Source organism: Mytilus edulis, chromosome 12, assembly GCF_963676685.1.
Source record: "Mytilus edulis chromosome 12, xbMytEdul2.2, whole genome shotgun sequence".
In the NCBI taxonomy this organism is placed as follows: domain Eukaryota; kingdom Metazoa; phylum Mollusca; class Bivalvia; order Mytilida; family Mytilidae; genus Mytilus; species Mytilus edulis.
Window position 1 is genome coordinate 32,859,921 of NC_092355.1, and position 19,044 is coordinate 32,878,964.

Sequence of the window (19,044 nt, forward strand, 5' to 3'; positions counted from 1 at the left end):
TTCTGTCAGTCACAAGGAACAAATCAAAGAGCTGATAGCTCTGGAGTGGAAGAAGGTGAATAAAAGGTAACTTGAATTACCATAAAAGCAGCCCCACTTACCCAGTTCCATTATCGTTAAAATGTATTTTTTTTCTTCAAACAAGAAAAGGTCATAAGTACATGGATTTCCCATCCGTACAATCATTTTCTATGTTCAGTTGACTATGAAAATTAGGTAAAATCTTTAATTTGGCAGTAATTAAGAAGATCATATCAAGAGGAACACATGTGTACTAAGTTTCAAGTTGATTGGATTTCAACTTCATCAAAAACTACCTCGACCATAAACTTTATAACCAGAAGCAGGACGGACGGACAGACTAGAAAACATATTGCCCATAAATGGAGCATAAAAATAGTAAGACTTGTTACATACCTGCCAACTTTTGAAAGTTCCCATATGGGTTTTTACTGCACAACAATTTTAAAGGTTACAATTTTTAGCGACGTATTTTGCAAGATCTGGATTGTCTAGAAAAAGTGTCATATTTGTATGATGAACTTACATGCCTTTTCCTTAAGTCTGTTTGCATGATTCTAGTTATATATTAAATCGGTAGAAAAAATATACATGAAGCTAGCAGACCAGGGTTTATTTTCCAGATTAAGAATATTAGATGCTTGTTGAAATTTCCAATTTTGAATTATGCACAAAGATGGACCTTTAACAGGTTGGGAACAACACTCCAAATGAGGGTAACCTAACTTGAAGATCATCACAACCCACTGTAAAAAATGAACACAAAATAGAATTTTTCAATAAAATGCTGAAAATAGGCTTTAAAGTATTAAAATGCATTGCAAAAAACAAATATTTCATTAAATAAATTTAAGTAGAATATTCCTATGATATTCCTTTTCATATTGGATACAAATTTTATTGAGTCTACTGCAGACACTTTGTAGTCAAAGTGTTTCAACTGAGGTACTACACAGGCGTCAAAAGGCGTCATTATGGAGTAAAGGGGGTGCCGTCAAAAAGCGTCATTATGGAGGAAAGGGTTAAGTACTGAATGGTCAAAACATCATGTTTTTTTATCGACATAAATTTTGTCATAAATGTAACCAAATGATGTAGAAATTGTGTTTTTTCTTCAAATTTCCATCAAATTGTAATGTTTATAGTTCCATTATTGCCTCTCTATTTGAATAAAATAAAATAATAAGAAGAATCTGTTTCTTGTTTTGTTTTGTTTTGTTTTTGACAAATGATTGTTCACTGCTAGCAAATGAATCATTATATTTATATATCTTATCTGTATATATTTTTGTTCATGTCTTCATCTCCTTATCATTTGTAAATGAATAGACAAATAAGAAAGAAATAAGCTCCACATGTATATTCGCAACATCGTAAATTAATTTACAAATATTCAGTTGTAAACAAAATTATGATATAAACTTCAATTTAATCCTTGAAAGGAGGTCTAGATTGCTAAAATAATTTATAAATTTTAATTTTTTTATTTGTCCAAAATCATTCAAATTCATTTCATCAACATCCTTTTATGATTATTTGATTAAAATATTAATCATTTATAGTCTTTTTACAATTTACATTTTTAAAAGCAAAATAACTGAAAACAGGATAAAACAAAGGGAAGTAACAAAAAAGTATTTCAATATTCCCAATACACATCGTTTTGATAACACAACGGCAGTTAGCCGGAGGTAAACATCGTTGATTACCAGTATGTTTGACACCCAAGCTGTCAAGTGAAGCCATATAATTATACATCTTCTTAAATGTTCAGGTAAAATTTAACACAGGTGTCAATTACACCCGTACAGTAGTAAGAAATGATCAAATATGGCGTCTGAAAAATTTCATACACGGGAGTTTTTTCTCCTAAACGGGAGGTTCACATGTATGTTACGAAGGGCATCTAATTCACATGACAAAGGAAAACCATGAATAAAGACAACACTTTATATATCCTTTTTATTTATAAAAACAAAATCTTCTTGTCTGCAGGATTGCAAATTCGTAACTTCAAGGGCGAACTTGTAAACAGGGCGAGTTGTCCCGATACCAAATTCACGCATGCGTAATACAAATATCTACAGTTAAAACATCCTGTTACAAGTAAACAAATAACGTTCATGTGGATGAGATGAAATCTAATAATTTACATAAATAAAAGGGTCATATTTACGATAGTGATTGTTTTACAATCATAATTTACAAATTAAATGATTCAGATGCCTAATCATGTGTAAAAATCGGTGTCAGGAATCTAAGTTGTTTTGAAATTGTAATACACGAAATGAATGCGGCATACGGAGACTCAATGCCAATGGTCAGCCCCTTGAGTCTTCAGAAGACTTGACGTCTTCTTCCACTAAAAACCGACAACAAAATATATTCCTCTTATCTCTTCACAGCCACTCTGGAACACGTGACATACGCTAAATATCTTGAAGTAGCGAAAACATCAGACCTAAAGTGGTAGTAAAATCGCACCAGAAACTTGCCTATATTTTAAGCAAATAAAACAATTGGAATCATCAGAAGAATTATCAACAGCACTGCGGTATCAGATATAGTACAGAGAAGATCAGCTAGATATGTAACTAACCGGTACGAAAACAGATAATCCGCAAGCGACATGCTAGAACAGCTAAATAATTGGATACCCTGACTAACAATGACTAAATTGAAATTAAAATTTGTAATCACTTGTTCAAGTTTAACCCTCACTCTTAAACATATGTATGGGATTTTATTGTTGACTGCGGTCGTACGGTGACCTGTGTTATTTGGTCTATCGTGGAAAGGTGTCTCATCGGAAATCATACAACATCTTCGTATTTTTATATATAGAGCTTTTTGTGGTGAATTCAAAATTGTTCATGCACATACTCAAAAGAGTATATAGTGGGTGATAACTGGCTACTTTTTAAAGAATGGTACAACAACGTTCAAACAAAAATCTAGTGGCAAGGACAATTTTCACATACTTTTCCAGAATTGCAAGGGGTGAGACAGGGAGGTGTATGGTCCCCTGCTGCATACAAAATATTTATTAACTCTTTATTAAAAATTTATGAAACTGAACAACTAGGTGCACGTATAGGCTCAGTTTACTGTGGAGTCGCAACGGTAGCAGAAGATGTGACCCTTGTCTCTAATGATCCGTTTGAATTACAATCTATGCTCGATATCCAAATGTTTCATGCAAATAAACAAAGATACATTATCAGTAGTCAAAAATCATGTGTTCTTCAAAGAAAAAACAATGAAACTCACAGCTGGAATATCAATGGTCAAACTCTAAAAACTCCGGATACAGCAACTCATCTGGGAATTAAACGAGATAATGGGTCAAAAACTGGCACAAAAGAAGTTGTACCCGACAGAATTCAAACTGCACGCAAAACTGTCTATGCTCTAATGGGTGCAGGCCTCCATGGCCTTAATGGTATAAATCCAAAAGTGTCTCTTCATCTCATTAACTGTTATGTAATCCCAAGGTTATTGTATGGATTGGATGTGATTTGTCTGTCAGCAAAAGATATTAAAAACCTTAGTACTTATTTCATTAAACTCATGAAGCAAATACAGCACCTGCCAGAAAGAACTGCCAATACTGGTACTCTATTGCTACTAGGTCAGATCCCAATTGAAGCTGTTGTTCATAAGCGAATGTTATGTACTTTTAGAAACATTGTTGCGAACAAAAACTCTGTTGAATATAATATTGCCAATAGACAATTAGCTATCAAAAGCAAGGACTCTAAGAGTTGGTTTATAAGAATTGTTGAGCTTGCCGACAAATATGAACTACCATCTCCTCACGAGTTATTAGTCAATCCTCCGTGTAAATATAAATGGAAAAAACTGGTATCGAAAGTTGTTATTTTTTTCTGGCTGGACAAACTAAAAACTGACGCAAAAGAAAAATCAACTCTAAAATTACTTAATATTGAGGATACAATTATTGGAAAAACTCATAACATTTGGTTTAGCGGGGGAGCTGAGCCATTTGCTGTCAAACGTTGTAACATAAAATCCAAACTCGCTTGTGGAACATACACACTTCAACAAGACAGAGCTAAATTTAGCAGGCAATCCGTGAGTCCAATTTGTCAACTATGTAAGCATGAACCTGAAGATCGTGAACACTTTATAATCAAGTGCAAAGTATTGGAGGAAGTTAGGTCTCCGTTCATCGACAAACTCAGATGTTATATTAAAGACATTGCTAGTGGAATTCTATTTGATGAATTATTTCAGAGTAATAACAACTTGCTACAATTAATTATTGACTGTTCGAAGTTTCATTTCTTAACAAATCAACAACACGTTCACATTGAGAAAATCAGTGCTGGACTATGCTTTAGCCTACATCAAAAGCGTTCATCAATGTTAGAATAGTGAACAAAATGCCTGTGACATGGAAATATAAATGATAATTAGAATTGAGAACTGTAACTGTGTAGATAAATTGTTGGTGGGATATGTACAGTGTACAAAGTATTGGTTCAATATATTTTTAACTAACCGATTTTATCAGTGCACCGTTGTTATTGTGACCGTGTATGTATAAATATATTTTTAACTAACCGATTTTATCAGTGCACCGTTGTTATTGTGACCGTGTATGTATATACAATATGAAGTGACAATTGGATTTTAAATAGTTCAATTCACACTGACAAAGGACATAAAGCATAAAGCATAAAGCATAAAAGATTTATTTAAAGTCGGTTATACATATAACAATACAAGGACAAGGACAACAATGACAGTGGTTCATCTGATAGAGGTGGCAAATACAGGATAGGTAAAGGTAAAGAGACAGAGAGGACAACCTGCTGACATTGGTACTCAGTGGTTGAAGTTGAAATCAAAAGAATTTTTGAATATCTATTTCAGAAGGTCTACACAGATGTGGTATGACCTAGTCTCATATATATGAGTGAAGAGGAGTACATGGAGTACTCAATTCCTGACGGTAATTATATATATATAGGCACTGACATTTTTTTCATCGCTTTCTGAATAAAACTCATAAAACAGATTTTTGTTTCTTCATTATTCCTCTTTTTAATCATAAGAAAACACCTTTGAAAGACAGAAATGTGCATCTTTTCTACTTTCGTTTTGTCAAAAATACTTTTATTTTTTTTAAAATGCGGGTTCGTTCATCGATCCTAAATTATTATTGGGATGTTGTTTACTGAGTTTTTTTTTCAATATTTGATATTATCTTTTTTGAAACAATCTTTATCTTAATAAATAAAAACAAAACAAAAAACAAACAAACAAAAAACGGATAAAAACTTATATTGAGGTCGGGAATTATGATTTCTTTTATCCCGATTCAGAATCTACGCTGAAACTGTTTTGAGAAAACGGCCGAGATACAAACAGAAGTCAAAGGAATTAAACTACAGATTCGGTAAGTAACTGCAGATAGTAAAAACTATTGCGTTATAATTCTCATTTCACAATGAAATGAACAGTCCTTCCTTCTATTTGGAAATGTAGTTTACAGGGAAACAATTACAGGAGCTAGGAGCTCACTAGTCCAGATAATCATGCCGTCTTCTGAGGGTATTTTTATATTTGGATTTTTTTAGTTCCCTCATTGACGTCGCAGGAGGGCGTCCAAAATTTTTTATAAAATAGCCGTCCAAGGCGTATTTGGACTAGGAGCTCACAAATGTCTGGTCATAAAAACGAAAGTGAAAGTTGAAATTTATCAAAAATGAATATTTAAAAAGTACTATTATCATTGATCTTTTCATTCTGTCATGTGGTTATGACACAAAACTGTAAGTGCAATTAACCTGAAAAATTGCAGGATTAAGGCTGTCAAGTTTTAAGAAATCCAAAATGTCTAAACTGGGAACAGTATATATCTAACATATATACATGTATATCATATATAGTTAATATATATATGTTCCTGGTCTAAATGATCACAACTCTACCAAATTGGTAGTCCAAGATGTATGTCATAATTATTTGGACTACGAATTTGAATGTGTTAAAGGGTATGTATATGTAGGTTAAAAGTATTTAATATATTAATTAGGTTTTTGTATAACTATAAAAAAAGAAGATGTGGTATGGTTGCCAATGAGCATGATGAGACAACTTTCCACAAGAAACCTCATGACACTAACACTGAAATCAACAATTAACTGTAGGTTACCGTACAGCCTTCAACAATAAGCAAAGCCCATACTGCATAGTCCATTTTAAAAGACCCTGGAATGACAAATGTAAAACAATTCAAACAGGAAAACTAACAACGGTTAACCTAATTTATGTACAAAAAATGAACAAAAACAATTATGTAACACGTACATCAACAAATGAAAACCACTGAATTACAGTCTTAGGACAGGCACAATAAAATTACATACAGAATGAGGTGGGATTAAACATGTTAGAAGGATCCCAACCCTACCCCTAACCTGTGACAGTCGTGGAACAGTGTATACTTACAACATAAGAACGGACATTAGAATCAGTTGAAAAAGGCTTAACTCATCAGATGATCAGATGGATACAAATAGAAATAAATCTAACAAAAACACAGAGTGGGCAACTGGACATGGCTGGGTACTTGTAGTATCCCAACAACAAAAAGACATGAAGAACTGATCTGAGAGAAATGTTCAACAATCAAAACAATCATATTTTAAATGTGTGTACAGTCCTTAAAGTGATCGTGAAATAATTGCATGATGAATTGTTGTCAAGTGGAAAGTCTTTCTAGCATATTTGGAACAAGAAATAGAATTGATTAAATAAATGAGATGTGGTATGAAAACCAATGAGACAGCTATCGCCCATAGTTAAAATAAAGTGGTAGTAACATGAGTAAGTAATTACAGACCATCATTAGACCTTCAACAATGAGAAAATCCCCTATCTAAGGGTTAACTACAAGAATCCCAACTAAATTTCAGTTGGTACACATTCAACAGATTTAGTATAACGTCAAGGAAGTTATACTGATTTATGTGGATCCAGTATTTTGAAAAAAGGGGGGGGGGGGCAAATTTTGTAAAGTACTGTTGGGCACTTAAAAAATCTTTGAACTAACCATATATATGTAGCTCTCCTTAAAGGTGGGATTCATGTCATTGTCTCACCTGTGACAAAAGTTAGAGAGTTTAGAAAAAGGGATTCTTGTCCAGAAATTGAGGTGACCTATGGGATCCTTTAAGGTATTCATGTCCCACTAAACTTGATTTCCTCATTTCATGAAATAGTGAATAAGATTTAGTTTTTGTAGTCAACTTCATATCTTAGATGCTATTTAAGTAATTCAATGGCTATCTATATTTGGTGTATGGGAGGATTTTTATGTGTCCAACTGTCAGGGTTTATTTGACCTTGACCTCATATACATGTGTCATTGGTTATTGCTAAGGTTTAAGTTGAGGTCTACATGTATCATATGACCCAGATACTTATGAGCACTTTTTTGGTATATAGGTAAATAGTTTACATGAGTTAAATTATACATGCCTGTCTTGAGACAACTCTCCACTAGAGACTATCAACACAGAAATTAACAACTATTGGTCACCATACAGCCTACAACAATGTGCAAAGCCAATACGACATAGTCGGCACTATAAAGCCTCTATCATGATTTTGAAACCAGGTTAAAAGACAAACACTTGCAATATTGTGAACAAAATCCACCATTATAAAGCAATGCATTTTGTCATAATATTCATACTATAAGTGATTTTATTGTCTTTTCTGTAGTTGGTAAATTATTCTAACCCTAAATTATGTTAATGCATATTTGTATTTTAGGCTTACAAAAATGTTTTGAAGCAGTTTTACCATGAAGTGTAAGAACAGCGTTGATGGGAAAGTCTGTGGAGAGGATATTCCCCCTTGGTCAAAGTTCTGTGGATTTTGTGGTGGAAAAGTAGTGACTGCAGATGATAACACTACAAAAGCTTGTCCTAAATGTTCATTCCTAATAACCAATAGGCAGAAATTCTGTTCTGGATGTGCATGGAAAATTGATCCTAGCATATTTCTTCAAAAGAAAATATTTTGCCAAGGATTACCTCAAGAAAATAAAATATGTGGTGTAGAATTATCCCCAGATGTAAAATTCTGCTATGAATGTGGAACTGTGCAGAGTAATCCCACAGGAGGTAGGATAATTTTTTTCTTCTATACATTCATATGTACAATAGTTCAAACTTATGCTAAAATTAATTGAAAGCATATTTTAAAAGTATTGTTACCATGGTCATGATGGTTACTTTTTGATAAATGTCATTTTTTCCTCTCCTTAGAATTGGATTTTGATAGTAGACCTGGTAAATGTTCATTCCTGTACCTTCTAATTTATTTTTTTAAATCAGATTTGGTTTAGGCCAATAAAAATTAATTGGTAGATTTTCATCCCCGCCCGCCCCTCTGAAATCGTCCCGCCCCGATTTTTGTTATTTTAAAAAAATTTCGATTTCCGGATTTGTTCATCTCCGTTTCCCGTAACCGTCAAAAATTGTGTTTCCTTCCAAACTTCCTGTTTCAAATTTTGAAATAAAAATTAAAAAATAAAATCCTCCCACCCGCCCCATTTTTTTCAAAAATTTGGATGAAAATCTACTAATTAATTTTAGTTGGCCTTACCAAATTTCATTAATTGCTGATTTATTTAACTGTTATTTGTTTTATACAATTTAATAGTTCTAAATTTGTTCTCTCTAAAATAGTTATGTAAAGGAAATATACCAGAGCACCATATAATACACTGCTCTTTTCTTTTTCCTGGATTTCTTTTTAACCCTGTCTGTCTTGCAACCTCAAAGTTCTAGATTCGTTATGGTGAGTTAAGCAACTGTTATTAATGAAATGTTTAAAAAAAAATTGACATTGGATGTAATCACTTTTGGGATAAGGTTATATATAATTATTATTGATTTCATTGACAGAAACTCAACAGAAAGTTTCAGAACCTGTTAGAGAAGTGAAAGTAGATGAATTTATGAAGGATGAACTTCCTCGAAGACAACCTCATGAAAGCTCAGGATCCGTGTCATCTAGTCGATCAGAGAGTCCTGATATATGGATACTGCCAGGTATACCCATATCAACTCCTGAATCAAGTTGTGATGACAATGAAATACATGCATCTAGAGGACCATTTCTACCCCTTAGAAGTATTGGAGGTTTTAATAGCTTTCCTAAAAAATAATTCATCATATTCATGCTACAAACTTTTCAACAGACTATGAAGAACCTATTATCCAAGGATTTGGTTTTATATGTTAACTTTTTGAAAAGTCATTTTGTTGATTTACAATACATCTGATTACATGGCTTACATACTTAATGTTATGTTATTGGTAGATTGTTAACATACTCATCTGCTTTTTTCAAATAATCCTTAAAATAACAGAAGTTATTCTTTTGAATTACGGTCAATTTATTCAAGTACATAAATCAAATTTTTAGATAATTATTTATTGTTATTATATTCAGATAATGTTGAATACAGTGGAGATCTTGAAATGGAAGCCACCCTGTCATCTGCAACTGACACAGTGAATAATTATGTGACTGGACCGACACCATCACAAGAACCAATGGAAACAGAGCCAAATATAGAGGAATATAACTCATGGACATGGAACACAGATAATTCTCAAACACATAGTTACGAGAATAGGTCAACTTTAACCCTGGCTGTTACAGGTTCAGAAACCCTGGCTGTTACGGGGTCAGATGTTATAAAACCTCATTCATTTACACTACCAAGTAGTAATACAGCACCATTAGATGGTGTGCCATCAGAACCAGAAAGGGAAACAACTGCGACAGAAGAAATGGAAAAAGGTCCTGGAAATCCTCCAGAGGAAAATCATCCTTATGATATGGGGACTGGAAGTAAACAACCTTCTCAAGGAAAAAGTAAGGTACAAGAACTGACCAAAAAGTTTGAAAATACAGTTACTATTGAAAGCAGTGGTAAATATCAAGAACTCAATAAAGGAAGTCTAGAACTGAAGAGAGAAATCAGTCATTCATCAGCTGGAAGTGAATTGGGCTCAGATGAGGATAACTCATCTAGTGATGAAGATGATGACGAAAAAGACCCCATAAAAGACCAAACACTGTCAGGGAGTAAAGAAACTGAAAAAAAACCAAAAGGGGAAAATGAAATAAGACAGAAGAAAAAAGATAGAAAGGAAAGAAATAAAAGAAGCAAGTTTAACTTACCTGAAACTGAGTCTGGTACTGAAGACAAAGATAATACGGCCACAAGTAAAAAGGAAACAACTTCCTTAATGGTAAATTTATCTTCTAATGTTGATTGACTAAGTAATCAAACATGATTTGATTGGAAATTATTTTTCATAAACTCTGGATTTAACTTTTTTGTTATGTTCCATGAAGACAATGTAACAGTAGTAATTTTACTTACTAAGTTGAAGTTCAGAATTGCCCAATAAATCAACAAAATTCCACCATTTTTCAAGCCTAGCATTATATTGATTCATAAAATTTATTCCATTTGTTGAGATAGGCACTTGTTTGCATAGTCATGGCCACAGTGGCCAAAGTGGTCTAAGTAGTCGAACTACTGTATCACTAGATGTCAACACTGAGAAAGTGAGTTCAAATCCAGCAAGTGGCAGATGTGCTTTACTCTAATCATAATTGACTAGGAATTAAGTTTTCCTACCAAGGTTAGTGGTTCTCTCTAAGCACTCTGGCTTCCTCCACCAATGAAAAAAATACAGACAAGAAATAACACAATAGTGCTGAAAGTGGTGGTAAACACCAATCAACTAATCTACCTTGCATAATTTGAATTGTGCTCTTAGATGATCTTACATATTTAATCTAAAGGTTTAAGGATATGTTAAAGATTTTTCTCTCCAGAAATAGATAATATATTTAGATAATATGTTCTCAGAAGGAAGAGGCCAAGATGCAGCAAGATTATGCTTCCAAACAGAAGGATGAAAGAAGCAAGCCGAAGGAAGCAGCATTGTCTGAGATGTCAAATGACAAGAAACAACAAGAAAAGGAGAAGCCATACAATACTAGAAGCATAGCACATGGGAAAATTTCAAAGGTAAACTTGATGGCTATGGCATAAAAATGTCTTAATCGAAAAGTTCATTTTGAAATTAAGAATGATCTGTTTCATGCATAGTTCAAGGGCACTTTTCCCAACAAATCTTTCAACTAAAATTGATTGTAAGTTACACTGAAATGTTCATGATTAACAGGTATTTTTCCTAGCAAGATTTTTTTGTGAAATGAGTATTGATCCTGTAGATGTCTCAGCTCTTTCAAAGCTTATTTTAAATTCCTAAATGATCTAGCCTCATATCTCAATGAATAGACATTATTTGTTGAAATGCACTTTTGTTATATATAATTGATGCCACATCACTATAGGACTTGGAAACTAAGCAAAGTAATTTATTTGCACAAATGTGATTTTCTGAACTGGTGCTTTGTGCTGTTGTAACATTTTCAAAGTTTATTTGAATTGTATGATTAAAATCTACATCTGTATTTAGCTGAGAATTCTCACCATTAAAACTCCAATTTTTTTTCTCTCTGTGTTCAATTCTTATTTGAAGCCTTTAAACCAAAAAATGTGTGACCTCAGCTTCTAGATTGAAAATTCAAACTCAAAAACCTAGCTACAGAAAACCATGAAATTTCTATGTAATAAATAACACATACCTGCCAATCTTTCCGTTTTGAGCAGTAGTCTCCCCAGCAAACTAAGAAATTCCAGAAATCCCCTGCTTGCCAGTCTGCTCCCTTGCGGGAGTATAGAATCTCCTGCTTTTAGATATATCTACCTGGAATAACCTGTGTTCGTAATTTTCTGGCTTTTTTCATTACTTTCAATAGAAATAAACAAACAATAGGAGATCATTTGAAAACTTTGGTCAGTAGTTTTTATCTTCGATTTGTATGTAATCGAAATTCTGCTATTTCAACTCCAACAAGATAGAGGTCTTTGTCTGGACCAAGCAGCAGAGTAAAACAGAAGAAATAGATAACTGCAAATCAAAATGTCAAGCAGATTTGAATGAAAGATTTTCTATTTTATGACCAAGTTCACTTGGCAATGAATCTTTTTGCACATCATGTTCAATCAACTTTTCGATTTCTTCTGGTGGTCTGTACATTGTTTGAAAGCATGCTTAGTGTGAGACTCACAACAAAATTAAAATATGGGATATTATGAGTTATGAAATTTGGAGGTATTTAAAAGGCTTAAAGAAAACCACCTTGTATAGATTATAACCATGAATTGGAGAAATAAAGTATCTTTATTAACTCTTATTGGTGTTTTGTAGATGAATACTTATACAGGTCATATATATAACATCTCTCTCTTTAAAGGATTCAGAGGTTGGCACGTATGTGTAAAGGTGGGAATTAGATTAAGGGTTTTAACAGTTGTAGGCAGGGGAAAATTAAACTCAGTGGCATCTTTTCTATATTTAAACTGCCCTTAGTCTAAGAAAATTTATTCTTGGTTGGAACTCAAGAAGTTTATAAACAATGTCAAGTACAAATTGTTTAAAATAAGGAATTTCAGCAAAGCAAATGCATGAATAAAAGAATATACATGTACTATAGACGGTATTAATCTAGCGATTTTTGTTTGTAGTAAGTTGTTGATTGAGCCATTTTTCTTATGAAATTCACATAAGGTTTCTGTCTCCGATATTTACTGCACTTTATCCTTCACTCTTTACATATATATAAACAAAATTTGTGTTAATTTTAGAATGACAAGGAAGCAACAAATTTCGAAAAAACAAATGAAAAAAAGACAGAAAATGAAAAACCTTATAATACAAGAAGTACTACACAAGAAAAGGAAACACAGGTATGTAAGCAAATGATTCATATAAGTTTTAATGATATGATATTTATTTGTTTCCTATTATTCTTTGTACAATTTGTTTCAACAGATTTTATATTTATACAGATGTCAGACTCACAAAAAAAAGATTATTTTCTGCTAGATAAATTTTATGTATCTTTAATCTTTCAAATGAGAAAAAAAGTTATGGCGTAGTAATTCATCTTACAAGGAGACTAATAAAAAGATGTAGTATAGATGTGGTATGAGTGTCAATGAAACAACTCTCCATCCAAGTCACAATTTGTAAAAAGTAAACTATTATAGGTCGAAGTACCTCCTTCAACACAGAGCCTTGGCTAACACAGAACAGCAAGCTATAAAGGGCCCCAAAATGACTAGTGTAAAATTATTCAAACAGGAAAACCATCAGTCTATTCTATATGAAAAACAAGAAACATGAAACACTTATGAACCACATAAACACCAGAAAACCACTGAACAACAGTACTTTTATTGCGGTTTTTTCATCTCGATGTAACAGTAGACCTATGTTTTATGAAATTATCATAACAATAGTCTGTATTTCTTAATTTCTTAGAAGGGCAAGAGTAAAGCTCTGTACTTTTTTCTGAATTTATAACATTGTGTTTAAAGTTTTGGAATAAGTAACTTCATCTAAGGGAATTTCTCTAAGCTTTAACTTTGGTTTATTTATTATCCCAATTGTAATTTGTTATTCCAAATGCATATTTTATATTCTACTTGATATTTGTTATTTAAATTGTTTATTTGCTATTCCAATTATTTATGTTATATTCAATTGTTATTTGTTATTCAAATTATTTATTTATTCTTCCAATTATTTGTTTGTTATTTCGATTGACTTTTTTTGTTATCAGTCCCCTACCAGCAAAGCCAATTAAAGGGGACTTTAGGTTTGCACTCTGTCTGTCTGTTTGTCTGTTCAACATATCAGTTTCCCACACTTGTTTTCGTCATGCTTGAAGACATTGATTTGATATTTGTTATATGGTTTAACATGACAAGTTAAGTTTGACTGAAACTTTTTTCCCAAGAAAAACTTTCAATTTATTTTAATACAAATGAATTTAGTGTTCAATATTTAGACCTAGTTTTTTTTTTGTAAACACTATATTACAAATAAAGGTTTAAGTTTCCATTTTGTTCTTGACAATGAATTTTTAACCGATAGGGGACTATGTATTGCCATGCAATACTCTCAGAATGTTTGTTTCAATTGTTATTTGTTATTCCAATTGCTTACTCGTTAGTCCAATTGTTATTTGTTATTCCAATTATTTACTTGTTATTCCAATTATTTATTTGTTATTCCAAATGTTTACTTGTTATTCTAATTATGATTATCTCATGGCCCAAAGGGCCAAGTGAGCTTTTCTCATCACTTGGCGTCCGTCATCCGTCGTCGTTGTTAACTTTTACAAAAATCTTCACAAATGTAACCAAACTTGGCCACAATGATCATTGGGGTATCTAGTTTAAAAAATGTGTCCGATGACCCGGCCAACCAACCAAGATGGCCGCCATGGCTAAAAATAGAACATAGGGGTAAAATGTAGAGTTTATATCAAAATCTGTACTTACCTGTCTGAAAAACATTTGCAATTACCCCTTGGTAACCCCTTGCAATCGCTAACTTTTAAATTATCTCCCTTTCACGATCTCCCGAATAGAAGATCACTTTACCTTCAGGGAAAATGGCTACAGCCTGATCGTATTTGGTTTAAAAGCAATCGTTATTATTATATTAGGTAAGAATAGACATCGAGTGAATTGGAAGCGATGGAAGACAAGTATAAGAACTGTGTAAAGTGTACCTCACGTATGAACGTGTTAGATACGCATGAGGAATGCTATAGACATCGTATTTGTCACAAGGCTTTCCCGTGCAATATTTGCCGGGAATGGGATGACGAGAAGCTATCGCTAGTTGATAAAATGTTGGAGAAAGCGAGGTCGAAGCTTTCTCTTTCTTCAAGTGCCGTTAACCCTTCTGTGCAGGAGGCAGGCAAGAAACTTGAAACGGCAAAGCTGAGTGAATTGGCGTCGCCGGCAAAGCATGACAAACTATCAAAAGTTCGAACTGATCATAGTGCAGATGATCGTGAAACTCCAGGTACGGGAGTACATTTTGAAGCAGTTAAATTTAACAAATTTATAGCAGATCAAGTGCAAATGCAATTGAAAAAGTTGTTACCACAGGTAGAGACACAATGCCTTATTGCAAGTGATGCAATGCATGCTTCCATTGACTCGAAATGTGAAATTTCGGAGAGTCAATCTTTGTCTAGGCCAAGGGCCCACTATAGTAAATTTATGCCATCTGATGATCAGATTTCTGTTGTTTCCCATGAAATCGAGGATGAAATAAGTATGGGTGGTTCAGCTATTTCTGATGAAAATAATAATGATGCCCACTCTCAGTCACAACATTCTTATGATAAAGACTTTTCTCTGTTTAGTGAAGGAGCACCAGGATCTACCGATCCAGTTCAATGGAATAATTTTCTCCATAAATTGACAACCAAATTAAAAATAGATTGTTCAGAGGAAACTGAAGTAGATTCAGTCAGAACTTCCTATTTGCCTTCAAGACTAAATCCTGGCAATTCAAATAAATCAACTAATTTTAAATTACCTTTAGAGGGTACTACAGTTGAAGTTTTCAAGAATGTTGAGAAGGGAGCTATGTCTGGTAGACTTAAAAATAGGTCAGTTCGTCTAAGAGATGATAAGGCTTTGATGGTGTCGAAAAAAGATTTCACAGAATTTTGTTCCCCTCCAAGGCTTGATGATAATATTGAGGAGGGTTTGTCATCTACTATGGGCAATAAGAAAAAAGGTTTTGTAGACCGTAAAAAGTTTTCACACTCTTTACCTTCCTTCCATAAGGAAATGGATGCTGAATTTAAAAAGGTTGACAACTCAGCTAGGACATTGTTAAGAAGTGTTTCATATGGCTCTTTGATAGCAAGCTATATTGATGTTGCTGATTCAGAGGAAGACAGGGTAGAAGCATGTTCAGCTTTAGTAGCATGTTTCAAGTCTATGGCAGATATGACTTCACGTATAGTTGCTAATTCTGTTATAAACAGAAGAAAAATTTTCTTAAAAAATGTTGATTTTACTAGCAAAGCCACATCAGCTAAATTGTTGAATTTACCTTTGAATGGCGCACAACTTTTTGGTTGTAAATATTTTGATACTTTGCATTCCTCAGCTGAAAATATAAGAGATGCTAAAGAAACACAAAACGTTTATCGTTCTTCATTTGTTCCTGGAGGGCAAAAATTTGATGAAGGATCTAGAAAAAGAAAATCTCAAGAAACTTCTAATGTATCCTACAACAAACCTGCAAAAACATCAAGATATGATAAGCAGGATTTTAATGACCGTCGTGGCACTGACACTTCGTCTAATTTTCGTGCCTTGCCAGCAAAACAAGGAGGAAAAGGATCTTTTTTTATGGAAAAATTCCTCCCAGAAAAATTTCAAGAAATAAACAATTATTTGTCTGCGGTAAGTCTTCCAGCTTTTACAGGAGTAAAAGAAACAGTTGTACCCAGAGTAGGTACAAAAAGGTCTTCTATATTAGAAGAGGTAAATTCTTTGTTAGAAAAACATGCTATAGAGCCTGTCCCGACAAGTGCAGAAAATCAGGGTTATTACAGTACAATATTCATGGTACCAAAAAGACAAGGAGGTCTCAGACCAATTCTAAATTTAAAACCACTAAACCAGTTTGTCATACCTCATCACTTCAAAATGGAAACCCTCCGATCGATTCTAAAAAGTCTGAAAATTGGAGACTGGGCAGTAAAACTGGATTTGCAAGATGCATATTTTCATATACCCATTCACAAACATTACAGAAAATTTCTCCGCTTCAGCATTTTGGGAAAAAAGTATCAATACCGAGCTCTACCATTCGGTCTACGATCGGCTCCAAGGATTTTCACAAAAGTGATGGCAGTAGTAGGTGCGTTTTTGCGAAAACAAATGATTCACATATTTATGTACCTGGACGATTGGATGTTAAAAAACAGCAGCAAAGTAAAGCTGACAAAACAATTACAGTACACTCAAGAATTGTTGAAAAATCTGGGTTTGATAATCAATGTAAAACAATCTTGTTTAGTTCCGACTCAAATAATAGAGTATCTAGGAGCAGTGATTCACTTAAAAGAAGGTCTTGTGTTTCCGTCTCTAGAGAGATTCAAAAATATAAGTCAGATGATTCAAATATTCCTAAATTCACAAACAGTAGAGGCACGTGTAATGTTGAGACTACTTGGTCTAATGGCTTCATGCATAGCTTTAGTTCCATGGGCCCGACTGCACATGAGACCACTTCAGCTTTATCTTCTAGCTTGGTGGAGACCAGCTCTACACAGTTTAAATCATTTGATTCCAATGTATCAACCACTCCAGGAACATCTATTCTGGTGGCTAAACCGAAGAAATTTTTTCAAGGGAGTGCTATTAGAGCAGGAATCTGCTCAGGTGACTCTAGTGACAGATGCGTCACAGTCGGGATGGGGAGCTCATATAAACAATTATCAGATAGCAGGTGTTTGGTCGCCTCAGTACAAAGTAAAACACATCAATTGGCTAGAACTCAAAGCTGTGCAGTTAGCACTGCAAACATTTCTGATAAAAGTACAATTCAAAAGTGTGCTAGTGACAATGCAACAGACAATGCAACTGTCGTCAGTTATCTGAACAAACAGGGAGGTACGCGATCCCCAGACCTTTGTTACTTGGCATGGGATCTTTTGAAATGGTGTATAAATCACAATGTCAAAATCCAAGCTGTTCATATTCCGGGGAAAAAGAATATTATAGCAGATGCCCTGTCAAGGGGGAAAATGACCATTCGTGTGACAGAATGGGCATTAAATATGACAATAGTGAATTTGTTGTTCCTTCAGCTAGGAATACCAGTAATAGATCTGTTTGCGACTTCAATGAACAAGAAGCTGCCAGTGTTTTGCTCTCCTTGGCCGGAAGAAACAGCAGTGTCAATAGATGCACTGTCAATGAAATAGACAAATCTATTTGCTTATGCATTCCCGCCACCGATCATTCTAAACAGAGTATTACAAAAAATACAGAAAGAGGACTGTGTAATTTTACTGATAGCGCCAATGTGGCCGAGACAGTCGTGGTACAGTCAACTTCTCAACCTGTTAATAGACTTTCCAATACAACTGCCTGTACAACAAAATCTATTTAGTCAAAATGGAATTTTTCATCCAAATCCAAGTGTTCTAAATCTTGTAGCTTGGAAAGTGTCAAAAGATCTTACACTGCAAAAGGATTTTCACCAAAAAATTGCTTCAATTATTTCCAATGCACGAAAACAATCAACACAGACAGTTTATAATGCAAGACTCAAGCTATTTGACAGCTGGTGTCAAGAACGGAGTATCAATCCCAGTACGGCAACTGTGCCAGAAATAGCTGAATTTCTTATGTTCTTACATACTGTAAAGAATTGTAAGCCAAGCACTTTAGTTGGTTACAAGTCAACAATAGCTTTAATACATTCATCTAAAGATAGAATTTCTATTAACATGGATTTGCGTAATTTAATTAAAGGATTGTACAACATTAATCCACCAATAAGGCAGTTGGCGCCAAATTGGGATTTGCCGTTGGTTTTGCTAGTGTTGACAAAGACACCTTTTGAACCACTAGAAGAAGCAGAATTGAAATATTTAACTTTAAAGACAGTTTTTCTTATGGCATTAGCTTCTGCTGCAAGAGTCAGTGAATTACACAGTTTCACTATTAATGACAAACATTTCAGGAAAGAGCAAAGAGGTATACGGTTGTTGCCAAATATGCAATTTTACTGTGTGCCCTTGTAGAGCACTACTAGCTTATATTGAAAGAACTGAAGTTTTGCGCAAATCACAAAGACTCTTTGTAACATATCAAAAGAATCATCATGTAGAGGCTTCTAAAAATTCCATTGCACGATGGATTGTGAACACGGTTAAATATGCATATGAACATGCAGATACAGACACACTTCAGTTTGTGAGAGCTCATGATACAAGAAAGCTCTCAACTTCTTGGGCTTTATTCAATGGACTTTCCTCTCAAGAAATTTT

The 19,044-nt window shown here is 33.8% G+C and overlaps 1 protein-coding gene across 1 annotated transcript; it reads left to right on the forward strand.

Annotated features, from left to right (window-relative positions):
* The first annotated feature begins 5,371 nt into the window (after window positions 1-5,371).
* LOC139497581 (uncharacterized) lies at window positions 5,372-14,697 on the forward strand. Its single transcript, XM_071285813.1, has 7 exons — window positions 5,372-5,446; window positions 7,831-8,183; window positions 8,970-9,116; window positions 9,520-10,328; window positions 10,958-11,119; window positions 12,806-12,907; window positions 14,677-14,697. Exons 2-7 carry the CDS (start codon window positions 7,862-7,864, stop codon window positions 14,695-14,697), a joined length of 1,563 nt encoding a protein of 520 aa, XP_071141914.1. The 5' UTR covers window positions 5,372-5,446; window positions 7,831-7,861.
* The last annotated feature ends 4,347 nt before the right edge of the window (window positions 14,698-19,044 follow it).

What these genes read in the sequence shown, in the direction of transcription:
- LOC139497581 (XM_071285813.1), top strand. Translation starts at nt 7,862, where the DNA reads ATGAAGTGTAAGAACAGCGTTGATGGGAAAGTCTGTGGAGAGGATATT. An exon ending in TGATATATGGATACTGCCAG is followed by an intron (nt 9,117 to 9,519) that starts GTATACCCATAT and finishes TATTATATTCAG; the next exon opens with ATAATGTTGAATACAGTGGA. An exon ending in CACATGGGAAAATTTCAAAG is followed by an intron (nt 11,120 to 12,805) that starts GTAAACTTGATG and finishes TGTTAATTTTAG; the next exon opens with AATGACAAGGAAGCAACAAA.